At 44.4% G+C, this 11,628-nt stretch overlaps 1 protein-coding gene across 1 annotated transcript; it reads right to left on the reverse strand.

Annotated features, from left to right (window-relative positions):
* Positions 1 to 6,909: 6,909 nt before the first annotated feature.
* TRIAP1 (TP53 regulated inhibitor of apoptosis 1) lies at positions 6,910 to 11,584 on the reverse strand. The gene is made up of 2 exons (XM_018557418.1): positions 11,347 to 11,584; positions 6,910 to 7,147 (listed from the first exon to the last, which is right to left on the reverse strand). Exons 1-2 carry the CDS (start codon positions 11,491 to 11,493, stop codon positions 7,058 to 7,060), a joined length of 237 nt encoding a protein of 78 aa, XP_018412920.1. The 5' UTR covers positions 11,494 to 11,584; the 3' UTR covers positions 6,910 to 7,057.
* Positions 11,585 to 11,628: the final 44 nt, after the last annotated feature.

Consider the following 11,628-nt stretch of genomic DNA (forward strand, 5'->3'; position numbering starts at 1 on the left):
GAACTTTTGCACGATATTCTAATTTTTCGAGTTTCACCTGTAAATCGTGTCTAAACATAACTAAAAAAAAAGTAATTCTCAACATATACTGTAAATTGGGCCCACAACAGGAATAGGGATGATGTCATAAGAAATACACCTTTAAAAGGTTGGATTGTGGGGCTTTTGTAATGGCAGGTTTGGGGCCACAAATCAACCTAAAATAATGTTCTACTACAGATCTACTCAAAAACTGTTTTCCCTTAGGCTAGGTTCACACCTTGGCGACTCCTGAGCATGCGGCAATCCGCGCACTGTTGTGCACGATTGCCGCGCGGCCAGGAGTCGCCAAGGTGTGAACCGATCTCGCTGTGGGTGCCAGTAATGGCACCGCAGTCGCGCCGGTTGGATAGCACGGTTTCCCACCACGATTCCGCCCGTGCAAGTGAACATGAACACTAAAAAAGCAGCGCGTCGTGTGTCGCAAAAAAAGGTTTTGGTTTTTTTTAGCGATTGTCGCGCGGATGTCATCAATGGGGCTGCGCAGCAATCACTGTGTGCACCAACACACGATCGCGCGTCCCGGGTGTCATGCAGTGTAGTGCAGGTGTGAACCTAGCCTAAAATGCTTCATATCATTTTTCACAAATATTTGGGTATCAGCACTGCAGTTCTCCAGCCTCTTAGACACTTCCTGATTTTATGCACTCCTAGGTCGGCAAGGCCGGGGGCAGGGCCCGTTCACACTATTTGCAGTGACTTGTTTTTCAGCAACTGAACAGCCCAAGCCACCACTAGTGCACCTAGAAAACAATTGTAAAAAGTAAACAGTGCGATATGCTGAGACAGCGTATCACACCGGTTATAACACACTAGCCTAGGGCTGGGCAAACTCTGGCACTTAATCTATGGTGAAACTTCAAATGCCATCATGCTTCTGTCTCTGGGAGTCGTGGCTGTCAGAATCTTGCAATGCATCATAGGATTTGTAGTTCCACAACTGTTGGAGGGCCAGAGTTTGCACTAGCCTGTAGTGTCAATGGGCCCTTATTCTTTTTTTTTTTACATCTAGGCCAACTACATTATGATGCCCCTCCAACACATTCACACACAGGAAACATGCACTGTTGCACATAAACATGAGAAATAATTATAGATACAATTGATTAAACAAGTAACTGCATTAAAAAATAGAACTGGCCAAATAACGAGATGCATTTATGTAAACATAAGCCTGGGGACACAATCAGTACTGTACTGACACAACCAGAAGCACGCACACTGCCCCATACTCCAGCACACAGTATGGTGGGAGCAGAAGCAATTGGATATTGCAGTTCGGGCCCAGTGACATCTATGGGAGCTGCATATGTACATGGAAGTTTGGCTTTTGCTGTTAGGTAAAGTCATTAGGGCTAATCAATATCAATTAAAAATAAGGCAATTTTAAGTCCATGGCACAGCAAGTACCTAAAGTGAAACGAAATTTGCCACCCAAAAATTGGCCAGCAGGTAGAGTTTTTTTGGTAGTAGAAACTTCTAGCAAATAGGTCTTTTACTTACGGTACCTGCTAGCCAACCTTTGGTAAACGTACACTTAGGCGTCTATTTTTTTAAACAGGGCCCTTCACCATGCAAATATTTATGAACGTTCGTTTTGGGGGAATAATACCAAAAGCAAAAGTTCTTAATATATATTTCCTACATGCATACTGTGCATCCTTGCACATTATAAATGCTGCCAGGCCACCTCCCAGTTACATTTTGCTTACACAGCTCCAGAGAACTATTTTTAGGGTGAAATGTGATGGGATGCTATTTACAACATTGCAAATGATAAATATCAGCATATACTTTAGAAAATGGTCTTCATTTCAGCCATGAAATGAAAGCCATCTTATTGGACCCACACACCTCTCACAAGGGGAATTGAAGTCCACTGTACTTGCCTCACCTCCAGCAACGTGAGCTTCCATCTTTGCAAATGGCTTATACGGAGCAAATTTTGCCTTGGTTCTTGATGAAGTGACTGGAATTTGCTCTCTGTATAGCCAGCTTTAGGCTATAGTTCCACATTCTTTATCTGTCTCCCATTAGGAGAAATGGCAGCTCACATCCCTCACCATGATGTGTGAACTGGAGGCTCAGCTTTCTGCACGAACTACAACACAATGAAGAGGCTAAAAAACATTAAATACATTGTGTGTACATCAAATACATATTGCCGTGCTAATAAAGGCCTCATTCACACTGCTAAGAGACAAGAGACAACATTTCCTATGTGGTCACTTCTCTATATAGGAGCCTTGGCAGAGCCAGATTGGAGCCTTACCATAAAGGGGATGCAGAGACTGAACAACACCTTTGTTTTAGGCCTCATTCACACTACTAAGAGCCAGCCCGTACAGATCCGTGTGGTGTGCATGGCCGCATTGGCCCGCTCCCGGGAAGGACAGGTGCTGCGTGTGATTGTACGCAGCAGCCTGTTCTCTATGGGGAGTATGTGGCCATACATTCACACAAATTGCACATCCGTGCGGGTGCCTGTACTCGTACACAGACAGGATAGATCCTGCCTGCGTCCGAGCACAGACACCTGCACGGATGTGCAGTTCGGGTGAGTGTACGTCCACGTCCTCCCCATAGAGAACAGGCTGCTGCGTACAATCACACGCAGCACCTGTCCTTTCTGGGAGCGGCCCGATATGGCCGTGCACCCCGCACGGATCTGTACGGGCCGGCTCTTAGTAGTGTGAATGAGGCCTAAAACAAAGGTGTTGTTCAGTCTCTGCATCCCCTTTATGTTAAGGCTCCAATCTGGCTCTGCCAAGGCTCCTATATAGAGAAGTGACCACATAGGAAATGTTCAGGTAAGAAGTAAATGCTCCGAATGTCTATAAACCCCCTCTCTAAAATCATCCTTGCAAGGCCTAAAACAAAGGTGTTGTTCAGTCTCTGCATCCCCTTTATGTTAAGGCTCCAATCTGGCTCTGCCAAGGCTCCTATATAGAGAAGTGACCACATAGGAAATGTTCAGGTAAGAAGTAAATGCTCCGAATGTCTATAAACCCCCTCTCTAAAATCATCCTTGCAGCAATTTCTTGCCCTACTTATTTTCTGACACAGTTTGCCTGGTCACAGGAAAGAATCATCTTGAAAAGTAACATTCCTTGAATTACTAAAATTATTTTAATGTTTTTTCATTAATATATGTTTCAATATTTTACTTGTGTAACACAAGCTACAGCTGGAATCATTATACCACTAGCTGGCTGATTTCAGTATAAAAAGCTTGGTTAAAAAATCCTTGTTCCCAGCTATGAAGAACACAGAGATGTGCGGTCGCCAGCACTGCAGAGATCGGTCGCCAGCACTGCAGAATGCAAAGAGAATATCATTTATTGCAAATATCATCACATAGGTCAAAAATGCCAACGTTTCAGGGCCGCACACGGTCCCTTCCTCAAGGCGACACTGCGAAGTCTGTTCCAACACTCACGGAGATTCCCAGGGTGAATGGTGATGTGCTTTGTATATAAATAGACCCCGTAGTGTACATGCAGCCTTTAACAGAGTTGATCTGACTAAATACAATCTCTTTAGCTACAATGCCCTGGAACACCCACAGTGCTTCTGGTAGGTAGAGACTATGTATACATTTCAGCCCCACATTCAATCACTATCCAAATCTTGCCGACTCAACCTCCGTAACATTTACAAAATTCGTCCCTTTATAACAAATGGCACAGCAAAGCTTCTAATTCACTCCCTTGTAATACCACGCCTACTGTAACTCCCTCCTTGTTGGCCTACCACTAAACAGGCTATCCCCTTTCAGTCTATCATGAATGCTGCTACTAGACTCATCCACCTTACCAACCGATTAGCGTCCCCCACTCCCCTCTACCAATTGCTCCACTGGCTCCCACTTGCCCAATGTATCAAATTCAAAATACTAATAATAACCTACAAAGCCATCTACAACTCTGCCCCAACCTACATAACCCACCTCATCTCAAAATATCACCCAAGTGTATTCGGATAGCCTGCCACGTGAATGCATGCCGATGATAGGTCTCCCGGACAAGTTTACAATGTCTCTGGGAGCCTTACCTCACGTACATACACCAAGTACCAAATGAGTTTTATTGTCTGACTTTTCCTTTTGTGTATATATTTTACTTGCTATATGTTTTAACTGTCTCTTATGTACCTGCGAGTCCGAAGTGGTACAACTTTGTGTATTAAAATTTGAAATAAAGAATTTACAAAAATACCACCCAAACCATCCACTCTGCTCCTCCCAAGACCCCCTTCTCTCATCAGCTCCTCCCATGCTTGCCTCCAGGTTTCTTCCAGAGTGTCTCCCATCCTTTGGAACTCCCTACCCCAATCTGTAAGCTTATCTCATACTCTGTCCACCTTTACACGATCCTTGAAAACTCATCTCTTCAGGCAGGTCTATTCCACCTCGATATAACCGTCCTTTTACTTCTTCCATTAAATCAGCCCACATCATTATTACCTTTTGTATCACTTGCCACTCACGAGCAGGCCCCTCCTACCTCTTGTACTTAAGTTGTATTGTAACTGTATTGTCTCCCTCAGTTTTGGAAAGCACTGCACAAAATGTGGACACTATATAAATCCTGTATAATAATAATGATACAATAACAAAACCTTTTTTTGTTCTTTTAGTAACAGAAACCCGCTATTCATCAGTTTGTTTCATTTAGATATGGATATAAGGAACCTTTCTAAATTGCATATAGGAGAAAGGATGAACGCACTCCACAGATCTTCACCAACGTACACAAAACTTTATTGTGGATACCAACAACTCACTGTATAATGTCCCTCCATGCGTACCCAACCTCATCTTCACAGCTTAATCATACCTCTATGATTAAGCCGTAAAGGTGAAACATGAGAAGTTGGGTACGCATGGAGGGACATTATAGTGTGTTGTTGGTATCCACAATAACGTTTTAAGTACTTTGGTGAAGATCTGTGGAGTGCGTCAGTCATCCTCTCTCTTATATGCAGTTCAGACAATGGGGAGCTTGTTTGTCCAGCACTCTGGATTTGATCGTGTTGCTCAGCAGTGCACGGAATTCGGAGAGGTGTTTTCCTTCTACTTAGCTTTTTAAAAAGCAATTATTTTAGCTTGGCACTGGGAGGTGTAAAAGCGGCATTCACTATGCACAGGCTGAATGGTTGCAGAAATAGTTTTGAGACACTATACTGTATGTACAGTGTTATTAGCCTTTTGGCTGCACATGAGCATATGAGAAGGGAATGCAATGGCTTGAATGAAAGTTCAGTTCAGATCTCTGAAGTTGTGAGCAAATGTGAGAGATGACGCAAGCACTAAGGCCTGGTTCACACCTAGGCGTATTGCATATGCGTGTCTGTGGCGCGTTTTTTTTTACCACGATTCGCGGTAAAAAAATGGCGCGACAAACGCGCGTTTCCGAGGGCTACTTGGCTGTATCCCAATGGAAACGCGCAACAAAAACGGCCCAAAGAGGTACCTGTACCTTTTCAGGCGTGGGCCGTTTTGTAGCGCGTTAGGGACGGGCTGAAATACGCCAAGGTGTGAACCAGACCCATTGAAAACAATGGGATTTTCATGTTTGAGCGTTTTGTAGAGCGTAGAACGCGCTACAAAACGTTCAGGTGTGAACGAGGGATAAAGAGGTGAAAGCTGATCAAGTGTATGTCTGGATTAAGACTCTTGATAGAGCCTGTTAGCCCGGCTGCCTGAATGCTCAGCGGATGTGTATGTTTAACAGTCACATTTATAAGAAGAGCTGTAGGAAAGTTCCTATGAATCGCAACAGCATTCAGTGCGGTTCAGCCAAAATGGGTAGAGCAAGCTAAAAATCCAACCCAAAAACAAATATGTAATATACTGCAGCGTACCAGTCCTTAGATGCAGTGTCCACATTAGTTTTCTTTTTACAGGGTAAAACATTTTTGGCAAGAACAGAAGATACCTGATAAACTTGTCAGATATGCAATGTTATTGACACTTCCTGTGAGCTTAAAAGAAATCACAATGGGTCGTATCTCTATTGTGTAAACGACGAGTCCCTTCTATCCGCTTTGTGATAAAGATAAGCAAAGGCAGCCTGTGTGACAACCATTGTTAGATACAGTGAATAAATGAGTGTACACAAGGGTTAGGAAGTGGGTTATTCCCAGAATCACCAAATGAAAACTAAGCCCTCATTCACAGGAGAAACGGGCATCCCGTATAGACCCGTGCATGGCCGTATCGGGCAGCTCCCGGGAAGGACAGGTGCTGCATGTGATTTGTACGTAGCCCCTGTCCTTCTCTGAGGGAGTACGCGGCCGCACGCCCCCCTATGCTCACCCGATCTGCAAGTCCGTGCGGGTGTCTGTACTCGTACGCTGACAGGATGGATCCTGTGTGTGTCCAAGCAGGTTTCTCGTGTGAATGAGGGCAAAGGGGAAAAGCCTGAATAAAAGAAGGATTGGTGATCTGCATTATATTACAACTTACTGGCTCAATAAAGTCTATCTAAACCCCCAAAACTAAAATGGTAACAAATATTACTTTTGGAACTTTATGTATGAGATGTATCCAAATAATTTCATGAAATAAGCAAGCAGTTGTCATTAATTCTTGTCACGCATTTGATAAATGGTTTGATAAGACCAGTTTAAAAAATATTCCTTTCCGTCCTTCAGAATTTTTACAAATTCCATATTGCATCAAAGAAGCAAAAGAAAGTAGGTGGGCGCTTGGAGTTTTATATACAATACACTAGTAATTATCATTTCATTTACACAACAAAATCCAAGTTTACAGATTAAAACTTTTTTTTTTTTTGGTCAAATCATTTAATTGTATTGATAAATAACATTTACAAGGCGCAGAATTTATAAAAGAGGAGTAACTGAGAAATTCTTGTATAAATATTCTTACAGCTCATGGCTGTAAGATATCAGTATAACTGGTCCACCCCGGCTGTACATTGCATTTCCTATTTAAATTAGTATGGGGAAAGTGTGACATTGGGGGCCCCTTTATTGCAGGGCCCACACTGGGTCAAGAATCCGCATTCGAATTTGGCTTGTCTTTATTAGGTTCCATGAACTCTATTCCGTCCACAGGGATGTCCTTGTCCTTGATAGCTTTCTGCAAAAGAAATACAATACCGCAATTATAATAGGCGATATATTAAAGAGGAACGTCACCCTTATCTTTGAAATGACAACAAAGGTACCTTTAGAAATGTCTAGTAATGACAATCTACAAACACACACATACTTCTATATCATTGCCGGCTTTGTATTCTTTGCATACCTCCCCATTCTTCTCAGTTTTTTTTTTTTTTTTTACTAAGGGCAGATGAATCCATGTCCTTTTATTTCCTGGAACTCTGGCACATGTGACCAGGACATGTGACCATGCAAATCATCTCAGGGGAGGAAATGCCTTTCCCTGAGATCTCATGAGATTACAGATGAGATTTCCCAGCAATGCTCTGCTGATGTAATCTTCCCAGGATGCAATGCTTGGGCACATGACATCACTAATGCCCAAGAGGACCAGGAATTAGAAAAACAATAATTGTAAGTAAAAGAAATATATGTTTATTTCACTAATGAATGTAAGAAGATTTCATATCAGCATGCAGAGCTGCACGATGAGATGATTTTTAGTGAAGGGGGGGGGGGGTAAAGGTCCACTTTAAAATCTTTGGAAGCAGTGTCCCACGTCGGCTCTAAGTATTGGGAAGAGTATTATTTTACTCCCCAAATCCGTCTCCTTTCAAAGAAAGGAGATGCATGTGGTCACTCCTCTCCACCATATCATAGCGGTCAGTGTCAGCAGGACAGACACATTTAACAAATGATTTAAGCTGAACTCCAGTCAAACAGCTAGATAAAAACATATACAAGGGAGTTGTCTGACCTGCCAAAGCATTTGTATTTCTGTCCGTCCAACCCTGAGACGCATTAGCTGTGTTGGGCAATTTACCCTTTTTACAATGGGCGCAGTTCACACCACCGCACTGCTGTGGTGTACGCTGAAAAGAAGTGCCGAATGCACTACTCTTTTTCAGCAAAGCCTGAGTGAGAGATTTTTCCTTATATCTTGTTCTAATTATTGGTACCACCAGGAAGTACATAGAGTGCCCGTTCACATCTGAACAATTTCTTTGTCTATCGTACAACAAAAGGAGTCCTGTCTTTTCCTAAGGATCCCATTCGCATCTATGCAAGTTTCTTACATAAGCTTCTGAAAATGCTGCATGTCCTTTTTTTGGTGCAATTTCGACCCCATCAAATTTCATAAAATTGTATTAGAAAGGCATGTACATGCATTTTCCACCATAAGAACAGGGCTCCCCTCTTGCAACCAGGGCCGGCCTTAGGGGTGTGCGAGCTGTGCGGCCGCACAGGGCGCCATGGCTACAAAGGCGCCAGGAGGCCGACACACCTCGTCCTCTGGGAGGCTTCTCTCCTCCTCACTGCTGTCCATCCGACATGACAGCACTCCCTCGTCCGCTAGTGGGAGCGCTGCCTGCTGTCAGGATGGCCGAGCGGTGAGGGGGAGAGAAGCCGCGCCCACAGCTGTCAGGATGGCAGAGCGGGGAGGAGATCGGAGCCGCTGTCATCCTGTCAGTTTCAGGATGGCAGTGGCTCTGTGCGTGGCTGAAATTCTCAAATTATTATGTGTCTGAATAAATTTTTGGTATATTCGGACATATAGTAATTCATTATTTTACACGTAGCCCGGGTTTTGTGTTCTGTTTTCTATTTTTACTTTTCTAGATATACTTAGTAGAAATAAGGAATCGACATGACAACCTGACAACCAAAAACTTTATTTTTATAGACTCTATTTTAGTTTGACATTTATTGTTTAACTTCTGTTGTTTTATTTGATAATAATACTTATATTGTGCCGACAAGTTTAATACCTTTGAATAAAAGTTTTATTTTTATCATACTTTTTAATATATTTTTGTTTGCGGCTTAACAAAATAGGAGTCTTTAAATGGTGCGGATATTGGGGGAAATGGGTGTGGTTACTGGGGGTGTGGTCACTGAGCTGTAAAGCTTTCTCGCACAAGGCGCCTAAAGGCCTAAGGCTGGCCCTGCTTGCAACTTCTACTCTACACAGGCAACAGAGGAGATGGAGAGACAAGGCCACAGAATGCTGGATGTCAAAGCCTTCATCCACCTGGTCAGATTGAGACCATTGCATGACAAGCCCAGCCACCACCAATACAAAGCTGCAGCAGCAGACATAAACATTGGCATATTGACCATGACACATGATCATAGCACAACTACACAAGCAAACAACAGATATAGGAAGGAGGAAGCTTGAAGTCAGATGACACAATGACATAACAGGAGATATGGCTTGTAACTGGCCAATTTAAACGCATGAAGATCTCAGAAGCACAACCTAGCCAGACAGCAATAATAACATTTTGAATGGGGAATTGTAAGAACCTTTGTAGGTTTTTTTTTTTTTTAAATCGGTGTGTCCTGTCCCATTTATTAGGACAGGAAGTGAAAAAAATTTCCCCAATTGGGACACAGACAACAATACAACCCTGGCAGGAGGCTTTAAAGTAGTATTAAAGGCTGGGGGTTTTTTGCCTTAATGTATTCTCTGCATCAAGGCAAAAAAACACCCCGCACTTTTCTAACAGCCCCCCTCCCCCTTACCTGCAGCCACTTGTCTCCTCCAACGTGACCGGGAAGATGCATGGGTTTCCCTGAACTTCCTGGATACAGGGGAGGGTACTAAGGGCAGAACAGTCATAAGCTCCTTCTGCTGTCAGTCACGTTATGACTGCATGGGTGGGGGCGTGGCCAGGCACATGCTGTGTGTGCTATGGGCGCACACAGCTAGGTGCGGGCACGGCCATGACCATGCACATATGGGTGCCTACACAGCAGTCGACTAGATGATGGAGGCACCCGTACAGGGGAGAAGCAGGCTTGCAGTCTGGATACCAAAAGAAAAACAAAAGTTTAATGGCGCTTTAACTTTTCCACACTCTAATTGTAAAAAAAAAAAATCTACTTAATGAAGAACTCTGGAGAAAATAATGATTAACCCTTGTGGTGGTGCTACCCCCTGCAGCAAAGGTATATCCCTCGGTGGCGTCCTCACGTCCTGTACACCGTGAGATGAATTTATCAAAACTGGAGCAGCTGTGCATGGCAACCAGTCAGCATCCACCTTTCATTTTTAAAGCTTAACTAAACAGACTGAAGAGAGAAGCCGATTGGTTGCCACGGGCAACTGCTTTAGATTTTGTCTGCTCCAGTTTTGATAACTTCCCCATGTGTATTTGAAGTGATGATTTACTGGTCCTCAGACCACTGCAGCGGAAGGGAAGAGAGGCTCCAGTGACCAGTCTAAAGGTGCCCATACACTGCTTGATTCTCGTACGAGAATCGCGGGAAATCCCGCGATCGTACGAGAATCGAGCAGTGTGAACGAAGACGTGCGACCGTTTCTACTGTACGGTCGCACGTCTTTTGTCTAGGGAGCACGCTAGTAAACCAGCCGAAAATCGTACGATTTTCGGCTGGTTATAACAGTGCTCGGGAGACAAATGCCGAACGGGCCGGTGTGCGCACGCGCACAGTGCCCGTTCAGCATTGCGGTCATTGTAAGCCCGCCCCTCATTACAGTCATCGTAAGCCCGCCCCTCAGGGGGGCGGGCTTGCGATGATCGAGAGTACGATCTGCCTGTCCAAGATGGGCAGATCGTACGTTTTTTTAAGTACTTTACAACCATCGCAAGACTAAGGTCTTGCGATGGTTGTAAAGTGTATGGCCACCTTAAGAGCAAGCAGGCTCAGAGGATCAAGTGAGCATAACGGTGTTATTTTCCTCCCTAGACCAAAAGAAGCACTTATCCCTTTGGAGTGCTGGGGTATCATTATTCTCCCCAGAATTCTGCTTTAAATCCTATCTTTGGTAAAATAAACAACAACAAGCTCCCCTTGCACCCCCTCCACTGCAAGAATTAAACGACTCACTGACACTGGTCCAACCACCGAAGTGTATCAGGGAAGAGGATGTGGGTGCTAGTCTTGGTGCCAGCGGGAGCAGGTAATTAAAAGTCCGTTTCCTGGGTACCCTAGACATAAACATGCAGGTAACGTGTGAAGGCCTGCCCCATTGCAAGGGGAGTTGTTGTTTTTTTCTTTTTGGGAATAGACTTTAACGCCTGGACAGTTTAACTCTTTATTTCGCTTTCCAGCTCAGATTTACCGGAACCGTTTTGATCCAGATGCTGAGCATCTGTAGGAACGAGCTCTGCCTCCCTGGAGTCGGAACCTTCGGCCTCTGCTCACCTGCACACAACTGCGGTACCGCCGGAAGAGCTCGGTGCACGGGTCTCCGCTGCCCTCCCCCTTCAGGAACTTCTCCGCGAACCAGCGATTGAAGCACTGGTCATACTCGCGCTTCATATCGGTGCAATCCTCCCCCACACTGTTCATATCGCCCAACGCTGCAGCTTCCGGTGTCACAAGTGGCGATAACCTCTACCGAACAGAGCACGCCATGCCCAATAACGCCTACCGTGCCCTTTCTAAAGATGGCTGCTCGTTGCTCAAGGTCACGCTAGTCGTCGG

Source organism: Nanorana parkeri, unplaced genomic scaffold (assembly GCF_000935625.1).
Source record: "Nanorana parkeri isolate BGI_ZX_2015 unplaced genomic scaffold, ASM93562v1 scaffold282, whole genome shotgun sequence".
NCBI classification, from domain to species: Eukaryota; Metazoa; Chordata; class Amphibia; order Anura; family Dicroglossidae; genus Nanorana; species Nanorana parkeri.

Excerpts from the sequence above, each read along its gene's own strand:
- TRIAP1 (XM_018557418.1), bottom strand. The coding sequence starts at position 11,493 with ATGAACAGTGTGGGGGAGGATTGCACCGATATGAAGCGCGAGTATGAC. Across the intron at positions 7,148-11,346 it reads GGTACCGCAGTTGTGTGCAG|AAAGCTATCAAGGACAAGGA; the intron begins GTGAGCAGAGGC and ends TTTCTTTTGCAG.